Below are 18581 nucleotides of genomic sequence, written 5' to 3'. Positions count from 1 at the left end.
TTTCCTAAATTATTTCTCTTTGTGTATGCCACATGGAGTTCAGCCAAACTGTGCTCCTCACTCTTCCTCATACTCCCTACTCCAATTTCCTTCTGCCTTTGCCTAGAAGGCATCTCTCTTCACCTCCACCTCTTAGAATCCCTAATTTCCTTCAAAACTCAGGTGCCTCCTTCTACAGGAAGCCTTTTCTGATTCCTCTTACTTCTAGCGTTGTTGTTCAGTCATTTTCAGTCATGTCCAACTCTTTTTAACCCCATTTGGGGTTTCCTTGGCAAAGATACTGGAGTGGTTTGCCATTTCCTCCTCCACCTCATTTATTGATGAGAAAACTGAATCAAACAGGGTTAGGAGACTTGCCCAGGGTCACAATGGTTAGTAAATATCTGAGGACAGATTTGAACTCAGGAAGATGAATCTTCTTGACCCAGGCCTGGCACTGTGTCCACTGCACCACCTACTATCCCTACTTCTAGTACCTTCCCCCATCTCAAGTTATATGTATATGTATGTACATACATATATATGTACATACACACATGTAAATACAGAAACACATATATGTATATATAGTATAAATTTATAACATGTATACATGTCTCCCCTGGTAAATTATAAGTTCCTTAAAGGCAGGACCTGTTTCATTTTTGTCTTTGTGTCCCCAGTGCCTAGCACAGTGTCTCACACATAGTAGACACTTAATAAATATTTGTTGATTGACCATGTATTTGATTTTTGCTTTGGAATTCAAGATGCAAGGTATCTCTTACCAAATAATATCCTATTAATTGTTATCCTGAACATTTTTGTTTGCTTCCCAATTCTTTGAAGAAACTACAGGGACTTGAATTAGAAAAGTATATTAATAATAATATTACTATTACTAAAAAGCAATTTCTTTGAAACTAAAAACTCAAATCTGTGCTAATAGGCTAGGAGAAAAAGAATTTTGCTCTCTGTCTTCCATGTATTACTTCACGTCTCTGAGTCATAGCTGGGAGGCATCCGCTCTTTCTGCTGCCTATAAAGTCTCCCAAGTCCCAGTTCTTCATAGTTGTGATGTGTTTCTACAACACTGATCTGTCGGTGGCCAAGTGTTGACAGAGGCATTCACCCTTCTCTGATGAGTTGCTATCAACTGGAGTGACCTCAGATTACACTCCAATTAGTCATTGCCCTAGAGAGAAAGATTAGAACAAAGGCAGGGGGTGGCTATGCTTCCCTCTCTTCTTGTGGGCTCATTTTCAGATGTTTACACAAAGGCCAACAACCTGACAGTTAGTGGAGGTGGGAGGTAGCATGGGGAAGAGGAAGAGTACCAAGAATTACTCTGCATGATATTTGTGCAGTGCCAATTTTCAGTACTTCTTGAAAGAATTTTCAAGTAATGTCTCATTTATCTTCGTACCCCTTCAACTCTCCTCCTTTTTTATCTCCTTGTGTCCATTCACCAAATTCTCTCCTAAGTGGATCACACAACGTCCACTTGGCCCCTTCCAAGCTCTTGCTCCCATGGATTCTTCCAAGCCAATGATGCACACCTTCAACAGCCTCCCAGGATTTGTCTGGCTTTTGTTTTGGAGAAAACAAAAAACATGGGACTGGAATTCAGAAGACCTGGGTTGTAATCTCAGTGCCACCACTTAACTAGGAGATATGAGCTAGAGATAAATCTCTTCATCTCCCTGACACCCTGTTTGCTCATTTAATGTAATATATACTTTCAAGCCTCTCAATCTTGGGGACATTCTTCTATTCCTAATCATACATCCTGACTTCTCCCTGTTTATACTTCATCTTCTAGCTCTGAATCTTAAACTAAGGAATGGGGAGGGGAGGTAGGCAAGAAACAATGTTTGTCTTCTATACATGCCAAAGGCTTGGTTAATGCTCTAAATGTCAAATAATCAAGTTTAAGAACCACTAATCTATCAGAGATTGGGCTATATTCCTTTGTCGTTCACACTTATGATGCTAAATTGGCTGGATCTTCTTCTTTGGCAGGGGATTTAGGGGCAGGGAGGGAATGCATGAACATCATGGAGCAGGCAGGCTACAGGTTGTGTCACCCATTCTTTGAAAAATACAAAACAGCCAAGCATGGAGGGACATGTGTGTAATTCCTGCCAACAGGAAGGTTGAGGCTGGTGGATCGCTTGAGTTCGGGAGTTCTGAGCTGCAGTGGGCTAAGCTAATTGGATGCCCAGCATTAATATGGCAAGCCTCTTGGAGTAGATGTGGAGGGCTGAGGGTGGGTAAGGTCAGAGAGGGCCACCAGGTTGCTTAAGGAGGGGCAGACTTTCCCAGGTCAGAAATAGATCAAGGCAAAGTTCCCCTGTTGATCAGATTGGGACTGGACCATGAGTAGCTCCTGGACACAGGAGAGGAGAGGGAGGGGAAGAGAGGAGAGTAGAGGAGAGGAGAGGAGAGGAGAGGAGGGGGGAGGGGGGAGGGGAGGGGAGGGGGGGGGAGAGGAGAAGAGATTTCTTAATGAACCCTGGGAGAGACTTGCCCTGCTCACTGTTAGAGAAACTAAAACCTTAAGGAAGTATAGCAAATCAGTGAAGGAGAGAGAAATAACGAACATCAAGTCCATTATAAGTGATCCAACACCATGCCCACTGGATCCCACATTCTGCATTTTAGATTAGCAATTACAGACCTGAAACTCAGGGCTGGTTATTCAGTTTTTATTCCCTTAACTTACTGAATAAATTGAAGAGATAAAGAAAAAAGCCTTTTAAAAACTATATGTGAAACCAGTCTGGTATTATCCTAGAAAAATACCAATTATCTATGAGTTTTTGAAAAGCCATAGCAAGAAAAATATCTGCCACAAGGTGCATTAATTACTCCACACTTGCCAAGAAAGGTCTTTTTGGGCAGACTCTTTAATATCTGTGGACCAGTGCTGGCTCTTTTGGCACAGGTGGCACAGAAAGTGAAAGATGCCAAGAATAAAATCCTTGATCAAGGAAAGGTGGACTCGTTAGACTAGGCAATCTTCTTATGTTTCCTGTGAGCACATTCTACTGAGAATAAGGCCATTGTTTTCAGCAAGATGGTAAGATGAAAAGAATTCATTTTCTCTTTCTTGCTTTGCCTACTACAGGCCCCCCTCCATCTCTCCATCATCTTTCCTGGAAAGCATAAGATCAAACTACCTTTGCTTGTCATTATCTGCTCTAGAACTAGGGAAGCAACAGCTTTCACATATCAACAAGCTGAAGAACAGAAATTCACCTCCTAGATAAGTTTGTTACGGAATCATGTGGAAGAACATGGCCGTGAGATGTGTTGAATCATCAAAAAGAGATTTCAAAAATTAATTCCCGGACAATTTCACTTTTCTTCCAATTCATAATCCTGCTATAGTCAGATTATGAAAACTAGAACACTTGATCCAGGAGTCTCTCCAGGGACTTCTAAGTGCCTTCTATCCCCCAACAACACCATATTACTCACGATAAAGTATTTCAGAGCTTGGCAAGATGAGACACTTCAACTTAGTTCATGGGATTGAGGGGAAATGGGTAAGCCTTTGGCAAAATATTAAGACACGATGGCTGTTTTCAAATATTTAAGAAGAAAAATTCAATTTGTCCTGCTTGGCCCCCAGAGGGCATAACTAGGAATGATGTATGAAACCTGCAAGGAGGCAGATCCCAGCTTATCATAAGGAAAAATATTCTAATGGAGGTTAGGATGTAACAGAAGTAGCACATAAAGCATTCCCTGTCCCTCAGAGCAATGTCAGATGGTACCACCAGGACTTTCACCCAGGGAGCTAATGTGGGAGTGTGCTTTTTTCCCACAGATGGTATGCCCCGTGGTCCTCCACTCTCACTGCCTAGCTCTTTCAACCAGCCCTGTGCCACCACCTCCAGGATTCCCTCACTGGGACGTTCCTCTCCCAGCACCTGCCTCCCTACACCCCTAGGCTTTATCTGCTATCTATCACCTTTCCTCCCTTTTGCCTCCTCCCAGGTATTGAGTGAGGAAGGAATCCAAGGTCTTTGGTCATGCCTTTCTGAAAACAACTGTACCCAACAGGGACCAAGTGTTCTCTGTACTCAATATCATGCCACTAGGCCTAGAAATATATGCCATGCCTTTCACAGTATGGATGGATAAGGCATTAGTTCTCAGGATGCTGTAGGAGAGAGTCATACTTTAATAGGGGACCTTTGAGGTCCTCTCCATCACTGTGATTCTACGACATGCTAAAGCTCCCAACGCATAAAAGCCTCTCATATTGGGGAATTCATAACATACTCTTCACCAGCAAAGGTAGCACCATTTTATCCCAGGAAGTACCGATTAACAACAGTCCCTTGAATTGCTTCAGCTTCATAAAAGCTGAAAGCTGCTAAAACAGTCAGCAGTTTTCTAACCCACTCAAGACGGCAATTACACTAAGAAATTGCTCACAAGCCCCTGGCAGATTTTTGGCTAGCTTGGGGTGGTTCTCCTGGAAAGAAGCCACCCTTCAATTTCATAGCCAAAACTACATGCCAGGGCTTTGGGGATTAGAGAAGAGTGGCAGTTGTATAACTCAGTGACCAAGGAAGGCGAAGGAAATCAAATGATGTGGAGTCTTCAGCAGGAATCTTTCTTAATTCTAGTGTCTCCCTTCTTTTAATTATGTCTTAGATTTCTCGTATATAGCTTGTTTGTATACATTTGTTTGCTTGTCGTCCCAACCCCCATTAGATTGTGAGCTCCTTGAGGGCAGGGGCTGTCTTTTGCTTATTTTCATAAACCCAGTATTTAGCACAGTGCCTGGCACATAGCAGGTGCTTAATAAATGTTTATTGATTGACTGAATCTGTTATTTATCCTCCTCACCTAGATGTTGTAAAATGTGTTGATGGTCATGGAGGGGAACAGGAAAATAATGAAAACGGGGCATGCTCAGATAAACATCAGTCTGAACGAATGGATGGATAAGCATTTACTATGTACCAGGCACTAGAGATACAAAAATTAGATGTTTCTAGGCCATCAAGAAGGTATATTCTAATAGGGCATATACATGTAAGAGAATAGAGGCTAGGGAAGAGAGTCTGGACCTAGGAATCACAGGGATTATGAGTGGAGCAATGGGACCACAGATCTGCCATATCCTTTCCAGTAGCAATATTACCCTTGATTTAATTATTTTTGTTGCTGCTTAGTTGTTTTCCGTCATGTCTGACTCTTCGTGACTCTTGGGGTTTTCTTGGCAGAGACACTGGCGTGGTTTCCATTTCCTTCTCCAGCTTATTTTACAGATGAGGAAACTGAGGCAAACAGGGTTAAGTGACTTGCCCAGGGTCACACAGCTAGTAAGTGCCTGAGGCTGGATTTGAACTCAGGTCTTACTGATTCCAAGGCCACAGCTCTATTCACTGTGCTACCTAACTGTCTGACTTAATTACTATTCCAGAGCAAAAGCAAGAGGTAGAGAGTGGCAGCGATGGGAGAGATAAACATATATACAGCAGCAAGACCATGCTATAAAATGACATAGCCTTGCTTGATGGATGCCAGAAAGCATCACAGGACCATAAATTTACAGCTGAAGGGAGCTGAAAGATCCTCAAGTCTAGCCCCCTTATTTTAGAGTTGAGGAAACTGAGGCCCACAGAAATTAGTAGGTAACATTTACATAATAATCCTTGACATGGATGATCTCATTCGATCCTCACAGCAACCCTGTGATGTGGGTGCCATTATCTCCATTTTACACATGAGGAAACTGAGGCCCAAAGAAGTTATATGGCTTGCCTAGAATCACACAGAAGTTAATGTCTAAGGCAGGATTTGAACTCCAGTCTTCCTGAGTCCAAGTCTATCACCATCCATTATACCATCCAGTTTCGTTAAATGACTTGCCCAAGGTCACACAGATAATAAGTGGCAGAGCCAAGGTTGAAACCCAGATTCTCCGAGTTCAATCACTAAATTATTTCTTGAGCAATGTTCTAGTTCAGAGGTGAGGGAAGTAGATTAAAATGTAATTGGAACATATGTAGCAAAACAAATAAAAATATAACATAAAGGTAATTTGTGGTTTTCTAAGGCAACGTGTGGTTCAACAGGCTTTCATTTTAGTTTGATATGAATGGCTCTAGTCACTACCTTCACAGAAACTCAGAGTTATAGTGATTCTCAAAATCCATCTACTAGAGAGTAGAAACTATTTCATATCTCCAGGGTCTACCATAATGCCTGGCACTTAGTAGGAGGTTAATAAATTCCTGATTAATAGGGTTACCCCGTTTCCTTTGGTTCTAGTGTCTTTGGAATTCCACAGTTTTAGTCCAATCTTTACTTGACCAAGAATTCTCCCTACGACATCCTCAAAAAGTGATCCTCCAACTCTGTTTGAATATTTCCATTGAGAAAGAAACCAACACCTCCTGAGACTGTCCATTCTAATTTCAGTAATTCTAATGGTTAGGATGCTTTTTATCATATCAAACATAAATCTGCTTCTCTTCACCTTCCACACATTACTTCTAGTTTTGCCCTTCAGAGCCAAAAAAAAAAAAACACATCTGATCCCTCTTCCACATCCCTATTACAATCACATTCCTCATGCTACCAGTCACCTTGGTTTCAGTGTTGCCACGGCATGATTAGATTAGATTCAGCCAGTCCTTCCGCTCTCCTCAATCCCATCACGCTGAAATGATGACTTACAATAGTTTAACCCAATCAGTTATGGAGTGTTGTTTCCAAGCAAAATCACTTGCATGTTGTGACTTTATAATTATATTCAGCAACAGCTGGATTTTACTCAGAAGGGACCATTGTCCACAGGCTAGGATGGAAGAAAACCAGGAATAATAAGACAGTTGACCCTCACTCACCTGTCTGAGTTTGGTTCCCACCATGGATGCACTGCTATCAAGGACAAATACCACATTCTTGGGGAGAGGAGGGAGGTCCTTGGGGGCAAAGTAATGCACAAAGTAACCATTCAGAACCTGTTGGAAAGAAGGGAGGATATGAATGTCAGAATCTAGGACATTTAGAGGGGGAAATGAAAATGGACAAATTCTCTGGAGTCTGGGGTTTCCCAATGCCACTGACTCTGGTTTCTTGGAACCCGTTATTATTGATATGCATAAAATTCCAACCTAATATTCAAATTGGGCTCCAGTCAAAACCCTCTGAAAGGATCATTCAACTGGTGTGGGGAATAGAATCACTTTGTTATTGGTCATACTGATTGTCGCAATTTTAAAGAAGAAATGTAATTTTCATATATATTTATGTATGTGTATATATATATACACATACATAAATATTATACACATACATATGTGTGAAAATTACATTTCTTCTTTAAAATTGAAGCAATCAGTATATATATATACTGATTATATATATAATCAGTATATATATAGTATATATGTATATATTTTTATATATCACATATATCTTACAAATAGTTAAATGTGTACATGTTGCTTCCCCTGATAGAATGTGAGCTACTAGAAGGTAGAAACTATTTCACATCTCCAGGGTCTACCATAATGCCTGGCACATAGTAGGAACTTAATAAATTCCTGATTAATAGGTTTACCCAGTTTCCTTTGGTTCTAGTCTATTTGGAATTCCACAATTTTTGTCACCAGACATTTGCTTAGCATCTAACATGGTGAGCATCCTAGGTTTATATTTCTTAAGTGTCTGTTCTAAGTACACACCACAGTATTCTGACATGCCCACCAACTCTCTAGAGCAAGAAAACCTCAAGGCAAATTAGCCACTGAAGAGTCACTTTGATTAATATCTATACCAGACTTAAATTATAACTGCACTATACTGCTACTATACTGCTTATAGAAACAGGCAATGTGGACCTCTGACCCACAGAGAAGGAGCCGCGGCCACAGACATGTCTTGAAAAAGCAAATGGATTTCTGGGAGACTTAAACATTACTCGACAATCAGAACGTGAGCTAACAGTTAAGATGGCATTTAGATAGATGAGTCTAACTGAAACTAGCGGACAGAAACATTAAAACTGAAATCATAAAATCATTACCTGAATGTCCCCAACTCTCTGCTCCCTGTTTACATCATATCTAATGATGAAATCTCCTAAAATGCCATTCTGGGCAATCTTGGCTTGTTGTATGATACTAGGATTAAAAACGATCTTGGCAAAAGTTTCATTTTGATTGACTTCTGTGGAAGGAGGTGGGCCAACATCATCTGGAAACAAAAAGGAAGCATAATTATGAAGTGGGGAGACTACTATTTTCTGGGATGGAATAGGTGCAGTTCTGCTTAGAAAAAGAAAGTTAGACTTGGCACCTTTAGGTCCCTTCTATGACTGTGATCTCAGAGTAGCACCCAGAATTCAGTACTAATGGTAAGTCCTATTTTTATATAATGGAATGCGGCATAAAACCATCAAGTATATCACGTTATCATTATGAACTATAATTTGCCCCTTTATGACACATTTTTTAAACTTTCACAGTAATTTCACTTGATCGAGAATTCTAAGTAGAAATTAAAATTACTAACAAAAAAATGCACTGAAATTTCACGTGACTAGTAATCATCTCACATGCACAAGGACAAAAAAAAAATCAAAATTCCTAAGCCTGGCCCTTTAAGCTGCCTTTTAGTGGACCATAATTAGTATGATGCCTAACTCCTACAAACCATGTACCTTCAAAGGCTGTGGAAGAAATAAAAATCCCTACTACCACCACGTATAGAGACCTTTGTCTACATTTTAAAACCAAGTCAAAGTTTTTTCTTCTTTGGTTTTGCTTTAATATGTCTAAGTATCTGGTCACCCGCTTCAAATCTATCAAAGATGATTATGTGGGAGAGGCTACCTAATTATTTTCCAACTCTAATTAGCAGAATACAATAGAATATGGTTTTAAATGGATACTAAGGAAATTTAATTTGTATTTAAGAATAAACTTCCTTCTCCTAAGGGTTACTGGAAATCTCATTTCCTTTTACAGAAGAGACATTTGTTCTTCAAGGACAGTTTATATGTAGCCCTCACTAGAGCCAAGGGGACAAACTTGATTTTTCTTTTTTTTTCAGATCTATCAAGGGCAGAAAGGCCATGGAGTATAGCAGAAAGAATACTAGAATCAGAAGAGCTGGGTTCAAATCTTGACTCTGATGCTTATTAAATATAAATATTTATTTTCTCTCCTCACTCTACCTCCTTTGGAGGGGGAGGGAGGAAGGAAAGAAAAACTAAATTCCTTATCACAAATATGTAATGTCAAGCAAAACAAATTCCTTCATTGGCTGTGTTAAAAATATATATATGTATATATATATATATATGTGTGTGTGTGTGTGTGTGTGTGTGTGTGTGTGTGTTTATATACATATATATATATATATATATGTATGTATGTATGTATGTCTCATTCTATACCCTGAATCTATTGCCTCTCAGGAGGTGGATAGCATGTTTCATCATGAGTCCTCTGGAATCACTTGACCTCTCTGTGAGTTTTCTCATCTGGCATTATGATATGATAGAAAGACAGGACTGGAAGTCAGAATCATAGGACCATAGATTTAGAACGAGAAGGGATCTCAGAGGCCATTTAACCCAGCTCTCTTATCTAATAGATGAGAAAACTGAATGCCAATTAAAGTGAAGTGATTTACCCAGGGTCACACAGCTAAACATCAGAGGCAACACTTGAACACAGGTCCTCTGACTCCAGAGCCAGGTCTCTTTCCGTGAGGTCACAACTGGATTCATTCCTCACCTCTGCCACTGACTCACTGGCCGTGTGGCCTTGGAAAAGATGTTTGACCTTCCTGAGGCCTCCGTTTCCTCATTTGTAAGAAGAGGAGATTGGAATGGCTCATCTCTAAGGTCTTTTGTATTTCTCACAATTCAGGAAACTGCATTTTGTGCTATCTGCCTCACAAGGTTGTGAGGAAAGAGCTCTGTGACTTTTAAAGCATGAATGAATTTAAATTAGTATTAATTAGGAAGGACTTGGAACACTATGAAACAGGCAGCTGATCCTCTTAGAAGTGGCATAAAAATAGCACATTTTCCAATACCTCTTCTAATTAGTGGAGGAAACAGAGAAGAATGAGGGAAGAGGCCAATGTGCTTCATAATTCAACCCACATTTTAAAAAAGCATGGATGGATATTACCTTAATATATCCACCTGGATATCCTGTAGGCATCACAAACAGATGTCCAAATTGAAATTGATTTCTCTTTCCCCCTAAACCAGCCAATTTCTATTTCTACCAAGGATACCATCACCATTCCAATCATCCCCCACCCAACTATAGCCAATCAGTTGCCAAGCCTCCACAATGTCTCTCCCATATCTGTCCCCATCTCTCCATTCACCTGGCACCAAAGGACCTTGGTTTGAGTTCCAACCCTGCTACCTGCTACCCATGTGAGGGACCCTAACCAAGTCATTTTGCCTCTGTGCACTTGAATTTCTTCAACTATAAAATGAAGGGGTTCAACTAGATGCCTCCAAGGGCCCTTCCAGCTCAGCATCTATGATTCCATGATCCTATACTCCCGTGACCACAGGTCATCTTCATCACACCTTGCTTAGAATATTTGAATAGTTTTCCTCCCACCTTGACCCCCACCCCCTCACCCCCATTGAAAAACAAAAACAAAACCCTTGTTACAAATTGCACAGTCAAACAAAACAAAGTCCTTCACTGGCCATATCTTATATGTGTATATATGTACACATGTATGGATATACGCACATACACATGCATCTTTGCATGTGTGCACACATGTATAAATATGTGCACATATATAAGCAGTGTGTATATCTCCTATGTGAGACGTGGCCACATGTGTATTGTACATATGTGTTTATATGTGATAATATAAGTGACACACGTTTGAGTGTATGTATGTGTATCCAATATATTTTTAATTCATATCTAATGGCTACTTCTGCTCATAGGAGGTGCCAGATTAATAAGTCTGAGGGAAAAAAAGAAGTCTCTGTTTACCCTTAGAAAACAATAGAAGGCATTGGTTGCCTTTTAGTCTAAGAGCATTCAGGAACCTCACTTGTACAATAAACAAAAAGGAAAAAGCTAACTGGAGCTTGGACTCCAACTGAGAGGCATTGTACCCAAACAGAGGCAGACGATGTAGTCCTATTGCCCTCTGACATGGTCAGACCACAAGTGGCTCATTTTGTTCAGTTCTAAACACCAGATTTTAGAAAGGACATTGCCAATCTAGGGAGCATATGGAGAATATACCACATGAAAATTGGTCAAAGGAACTGGGAGCATTTAGCATAGAGAAAAGAAGACTTGGGGTATGAGAGGAGCTATCAGAGATGTTTCAAGTGTCTGAAGAGTTATCTGGTAGAAGGGGGATTAGCTTGTGCTGCTTGGCCTCAGAATTTAGAGCAATGGGTTGAAATTTCAGAGAGGTGAGTTTCAGCTTGATAGAAGAGAAACATTTTTAATATTTAGAGTTATCCAAAAGTTGGAGTGAAATTTACTGGCCATTTATTGAGGATACTGTAGAGGGGGATTTTTGGTCAAGGGGGATTTTTGCCGAGGTCCCCTCCAACTAAGAGATCCTGTATTTCTGTAATAATGAAACAAATGGTTTAAGTGATTTCCCAGGAACCCCAGAGCAAACTAGTGTACTTTAGCCCTCCAGCGCCTCCCTCTCCCACTGTAAATTAAAGCCGCTCCTTGCTAACTACTATATGGTGCTTCTTGAACATAATGCACTACATTAGAACTGAGAAGCAACATAGGAGGTTTTTGGTATTTATGGTAGTCATACTCTGCTAGTCACAGAAAAAGGTAAAATTCATTATCATCCATCCATTTATCAAAAAGTATTTGTTAAGTTTTTGCTGTATGTGTAATATACAATACAAGGTGGTTGGGAGAGAAACAAAGAAAAATCATACATGGTCCTTGCCCTCAAGGAGTTTAAAATCTAGACAACACATTAATAATTATTATAACTAACATTTATATAGTATCTACTACGTGCAGACGCTGTGCTAAGCACTTTACAAATATCGAAGAGGTAGATGATGCTCAGAGTCGGGTTGTCTGGAAAGAATTCAGGAGGCGGACATTCTCCTAGATAAGAGAGCCTTATTGTCACAAAAGTGGTGGGCACTCATCTAGGGATGGGGGTATACTCATACATGAGCAGTTAATCACAGGGAAGGATGTCAGGAAGGGGGAAACAGGTATGTAAGGGGAGGCAGGAAAGGAGATGAAGATGTCTTGGGTATTTTACAGAATGGTTCAGGGATGTGGTCACAAAGCAGGGAACTTAACTTGCAACATTCAAGGATATGGGCACAAACCATAGGGGTTAGTCACGTACACAGAAAATAACAAGGTTTTTTTTGTCAATAGATAGAGCCCTCTGTTACTGGGCAGATTTAGATTTGGGCAAGGCTGTCGTTGCTGGGCAGAAGTCAGCCACAATATTATATCATTTTATCTGCACAACAACCTTGTGAAGAAGGTGCTGTTATGATCCCCATTTGACAGTTGAGGAAACTGAGTTTAAGTCTGGACCACCCAGTTAATAAGTGGCTGAGGTCAAATTTGAACTCAGGTCTTCCTGACTCTAGGCCCAGTGCTCTATGCAAGATAGTACCGCTGCTTCTGGCAGAGAGGAACTCATCTTCTTCCTACATGCCTGTACTGAATGATGAATCATCAGCTTGGGGAAGAAGGAAACCAAAGGCCATATGGAATGGCTAATGGTACAAAACAATTTAGGCCCAGGGAATGACACATTAGGGAACCATCTGGAAAGCTTTTTGAGCTTGGGTCACTGCAAAGAGGGATTTACTGGCTGTTCTTTCCTGTGGCCCCCTTTGCCCGGTCTACTGTAGGAGAACAGTAGTCAACATCTGGTGACTTTAGAATATTGTTTTCCAAAACACATTTGCCAATCCATTTCCCATTAGAAAAGGAAAAAAAAAACAGCTAAATAGTTCCTATTAGCTGTGGCCTCATCTAGGACCTAAAGATCCATTTTCCTAAATGTAAGTCAGTTAAGCACATCCCTATAACCACTGCTTGGTTGAAATTGCTGTGCCTCTCAACAGCTGGATTTCGGTGGGGGGGAGGGGGAGGGGGCTATGTTAGCCATATAATTAGACAGCTTCCTTTGATGGTTGATATTGAAATGCAGGGTCAAATTCAAGCAAAAGAAGGGCAGAATTGAAATCAGAGAAGACTCCTGAATAATTGTCTTATTACTGATAGATTCTTTTCCTATATTGATGACTCTCAATGGCCCACCTTGTGTTCAATCCCTCAGGAAAAAATAAATAAACAAAGGCAACCCCGCCAACCCAGCCAGTCCAATGTACATCAAGCAAAGGTAACTTAGAGATCTTTACCTATTTTGGACACATATTTACTTTTCTGGATGCAACTTTGCATGATAAAGGGCCAGGCTCTCACTTCCAAACTATGCTTGTGCTCCTGGAATTGATCTGGTTGGGTGTAGGAGATGGGGTGGATGAGGTATAAAGGGTTGCCTAAAGCAGTATTGCAAATCATAGTTAGAAGAGATGTCTCCAAAATTCCTTTACATGGTCCTGTTTATGGGCAAAACTAGAGCTAAATTATCCTAAAAAGCTGAGTGGTACCTTACAAAGTGACAGCCTGAGAACAATTTCTTAAACCTCAATGGACATTGAAAACAAACAAAACTGCGCATAGATTTCCAGGTCTTTTCATCTGCCCTGAAGCCAAATTTTCTTTCATGTGTTAACTTCCTTCAATTAGAGTGTGAACTCTTGAAAGCAGGGTCAATCTCAGTTTCCCTATTTGTATTCTCAGTGCTTAGCATAGGGCTTGTCTTTTAGCACGATCTTAATAAATGCTTTTTCATTCATCCCTTCATAACTGGACATGCCAATACAGCACATGGTCTAGAAAGAACTTAGAAACTGAGTTAACTACTAGAAAAGACTGGAAAAAATTAAAGAAGAGAAAAAAATGAAGGGATAAGAGCAAATTTAAAAACATAAAAGATTGCTACTGACTAGTGGTGGACTAGCAAGAAAATACCAACTTTTTTGTGATCTGCTCCAATTAAGCAAAACAACCACAGAAGGGTATTTCTGAGTCATTCCATAGACAGCTGGCCCTGACAAAATGAGGGCCAAAGGAAGAACAAGCAAAATTACGTGACCCCCATCTGCTTTCAGCATCAAGAAATTAAGGGGGCTGAATGATATGCACCTGAACAATCTATGAGTCGAACAATATCAGGGAGCCACACACAACTTTCTTTCCTGGCAAGTGGACAGGAATATTTCACATAGGTCAAACAGTGCATACATTTCCAACTGCAGTATCCAGAGTGATCTGGGTTTGAGGCACATTCAAGAAGTAAATATCACAGCAGGAAATCTGGTATAAGGTAGCTAATGATGACACGCAAGGGAAGCTTTCAATGGGGAAATCAATGGGAGGACTTCTTGGGTTACCAATAAATTATTAGGATGGCTTTACCCCACAAACTCAGCTACTTAATAACTAGTGAGGTTTTCCCCCCTACAGATTAGTGATAAATAAGTATCCTAAATTCCCCAACTTTATTCACTCTATCTATAAAAATGGCATTTTCATTACCTGTTTAGCAGAGATCCAGGTTAGGAAAAATGTAGTTCTATTGATAGTGTGGTGAGCCATAGGATTTCTCTCCATTATTGGTTCTCCTTTCAAACTCAACATGTCCAGAACAGAACTCATTCTCTTTCACCCCAAATGCTCTTCTCTTCTGAATTTCCTACTACTGTCAAAGGTACCACCATCCTACCAGACTCACAACCTAAATGTCATCCTCTACTCCTCACTCTCACTCATCAACCCCATCACCCTCAATATCCAACCAGCTGCCAAGTATTGTTATCTCTACCTTCACAGCACCTCTCCCTTCTCTCCACTTACACAGCGCCCACTCTCGTGCAGCTCTTCATCTCCTCTTACCTGGAATACTGAAATAGCCTTCTTTAGGCTTTCCCTACTTCTGCTCTTTTCCCACTTCAATCCATCCTCCATTCATCTGTCATTTTCCTAAGATCTGTTCACATCACTCACCCCAACACCATTCCTTAAGCTATAGTGACTCCTTGTTACCTCAGGATCAAATATAAAACCATTTTTTTGGCATTTAAAGCTCTTCATAACCCAGACTCTAACTTTCCCATGTTTTTACACCTTACTCCTTTCTGAATGCTCTACAATCCAGCTACACTAGCCTATTTAGCATTTCTGTGAATGCAATGGCTATCCACTGTGCCTGGAATACTTTTCCCTCTTTAAGTCTGCCTCCTGGTTTCCCTGGATTCCTCACCTTCTGGAAGAGTTCCCCACACTGCTAGTGTTTATCCTCTGAAATTACCTTCCACTTACAATGGGTATATCTTAGATGTACAACTTTTTGTATGTTGTCTCCCCTATTATAATAGGAGCTTCTTGATGTCAGGATCACATATGGGGTGTGTGTGTGTCCCCAAAACTTAGCATGTGCCTTGAACAAGCTAAACTTTTAATTAAAAAAAACCTTGACATATTCTTCTATGAACTCTTCATTCAACATTCAGTAAATATTTATCAAGTATCTCCCTGTTTGGGGAGGGAGTACAAAAACAGAAACAAATAGTTCTTCCTCCCAAGAAGCTTATGTTCTACTATGGAGAAACAACACGTAAGCAGCTTACTCAACACCAGTAATTTCAGAGGAATAGCACTAACAACTGTGGGCAATCAGAAGACATTTGTAGCAGCAGATGCCACTTGAACAGAATCTTGACTCTATCTTAACAGACTATGATTGACTACAGACAAAGTAGTCCTTTGTGAATTAAAAATGTTAAAAACCCTTTTTCAAAACTGTATCCCATAATAATCTTAAACTCAATGTGTCCAAAATTAAACTCATTACCTTCTCCCCCAAACTCTCCCCCTCTTAACTTTCCTGTTGCTGTGAAGAATATCACTATCCTCCTCTTCCTTCCTTTTTTCCTTTCTTCCTTGCTCCCTTCCTTCTTTCCTTCCTTCTTTATTTCCTTTCTTCTTTCTTCCTTTCTACCTTTCTTCTTTCCTTCCTTTCTCCTTTCCTCCTTTTCTTCCTTCATTCCCTCATTCCTTCCTTTCTTCCTTCTTTCCTTCCTGGTTTCCCTATCTCTCCTAGGCTAGAAATGCAGGAGGCTTAATCCCATTCTGAAGGGCAAGGGAGCTTTGACTGCTACATTTCTGACCTGGGCAGCTTTGCTCCTCCTTACATAACCTGGTGCCCCTCCTATCCCCTCTTGGGGGCTCACCATATTAAAGTGGAACTTAGTGCCAATACCCCAGGCCATCACAGCTCAGAACTCCCAAGCTCAAGAGACCTGACACCCTCAACCTATGAAGCAGCTGGGATTACAGGTATGTGCCTATAATCCTAGCAAAAACTTCACATTTAGAAAAAGTAGCTTACAAATATCATCAAAAGCAAAATCATCCTAATGAACAGCATTAACATCTAATCTAATTAACTACTATTGTTTTGGGAAGTCTAGGATTATATTTCTAGCTTGAGTATATTAGTTGCAACATTAGTTATCAAAACTTAAAGAATATTTTTTGGCAAAAAGGGGTTTTTTGGTTTTTTGATTTTACAAAAAGTGTAGGAAAAAAAGACAGCAGACTTAATGCTTCAATACTTCATTGAATCTATGAGCTCACTGATATGGACACTTCCACCATTGATGCCATTTTGGTTTAAGCTAGGTTCAAAGAAGACAGCAAAGGCCATGATCATCTCAGCTAGATCAACTCTTTTTACTATTCCATTTTCAGTTTCTATAACAATGAGTTGGTTATGGGAAGAAACTGTTTCCACCAGCTTCGTGAGTAACTCTATGTTGGCTCCTCTGCAATAGTTTAAAAAAAACCCAAAACATTGCGAGTGGAAAATAGGAACAACCCATGTCAGAACAGAAAATCCAGCATCAGAAATGTCCTGGATATCCCATGGGCCAGAAGTTCACATTTTTTTTGTCAGATTAAAAAAAAATGCTTTTCAAGTATTGTTGGGGGAGTAGATGACAGGAGTGAAGTAAAACTTCAATTAAGATGTCCTTTCTTCCTCACTTTTGTTTGCACTCATTGACTCTTTACCATGGTCATCAATCCTTCCCATACATCAAATTTTTCCTCCTTAGATATGAATCTTGAATGCCAAATATTCAAACCAGTAAGAAATGAAACAAGACATTGTAGGTTCTTTTGTGAGTTTCTAGGATTGCTTAGAAAGTAAGATATTAAGGTTGTCCTTAAAAACACATAATTTACCCTTTAAGTGTCCATGTAAGTGGGGTTTCTGATGAGAAATCAATCAATAAGCATTTATTAAGCACCTACTAAGTGCCAGACACTGTACTAAATATTGGGGATTCAAATACAAAAACAGAACAGTCCCTGACTTCAAGGAGCTCACATTCTAATGAGGGAGACTATGTGTATATATATATATATATATGTATGTATATATATGTATATGTACATACATATATGTGTGTATGTATGTATATATATGTAGGTATATACCACATATATACAAAGTAGATTAAAAAGTAACGTTGAAGGAAGGAGGCACCATAGCTGGAGGTGAGGGAGAGAAGGGAAGAGTTGTACTGAGGCAGACAAGTTTTAGGGACAGGGCTAGAATTAAGACTCCTATCTTTTGCATATCCTGTCTGCTATTTGACCCAATATTATACCCCTAAAAATAAAATAAGAAGTTTGCTAGAAGAAACTTCTGAAGTTTAAACTCCTAGTTATTTATTTACTATTCTGCTTTATGTTTTTCCTTCATCTAAATTCTCCTCCACCCAATGACTTCCATTTTCTTCTGACACTACTCTCCTTTCCTCTAATAAACACCGAACCTTCTTTCATCTCCTAGATTCCAGCAAGGCCCATTTGTTTATTTCTTTGTTTGTTTTTGCTCTAATAGAGTTGACCTGGCTTCCTTTATTAGCTACTCTCAGATAAATTTTTTATTTTCTAGGGCTAGTCCAGGTAAGACCATCTGAGCACTTTTGAAAGGCACCCATAGCTACAGGCGCCATCGAGATGCCATTGGACCACAATGAATACCATATGAGTCAACACAGAGACAGCCGAGTAGTCACATGAGATGTCTTAGGGAAGCTTTGAAATCTGTGATAATGTGCTCTATTCTTATCTACTCCATTATTTTACAAAAGGTGGTATTATATTACATGCATCTAAATATGGCTAAGCATTTCCTCACTTTTTCTTCTTTTTTTTGAAACATAGCTAATGTGTAACTATATTTTGCCTCATTTCATATGTATAATGGTTAACATTTCTTGCCTTCTCAATGGGTAAAGAAGAGGTTGGAGGTGAGAAGGAGAAAATTTGCAACTAAAAATTAAAATTAAAATAAATATGCATTAAAAAAGACTTGGGAATGAGATCATAGAAGTAGTCCTGTGAACATATAACCCTTACCACATTGCTTGAACTTGGACTTTGATGAGTCCTAATAGGATTCTGCCCATT

The 18581-nt window shown here is 39.8% G+C and overlaps 1 protein-coding gene across 3 annotated transcripts in view; it reads right to left on the bottom strand.

The window, feature by feature from the left end:
* ITIH5 (inter-alpha-trypsin inhibitor heavy chain 5) overlaps window positions 1-18581 on the bottom strand; it is a 90999-nt gene that overhangs the window by 44592 nt on the left and 27826 nt on the right. For all 3 annotated transcript variants that reach the window (XM_036761274.1, XM_036761273.1, XM_036761275.1), the window contains exons 6-7: window positions 8039-8208; window positions 6855-6971 (exon numbers count right to left, since the gene is read on the bottom strand). In XM_036761274.1, the coding sequence (XP_036617169.1) occupies window positions 6855-6971; window positions 8039-8208 (287 nt within the window). The remainder of the gene's footprint in view (window positions 1-6854; window positions 6972-8038; window positions 8209-18581) is intronic.

Source organism: Trichosurus vulpecula, chromosome 5 (assembly GCF_011100635.1).
Source record: "Trichosurus vulpecula isolate mTriVul1 chromosome 5, mTriVul1.pri, whole genome shotgun sequence".
NCBI lineage: Eukaryota > Metazoa > Chordata > Mammalia > Diprotodontia > Phalangeridae > Trichosurus > Trichosurus vulpecula.
The sequence above is the reverse complement of the archived record's forward strand: the minus strand, read 5'-3'. Positions and strand labels throughout refer to the sequence as shown.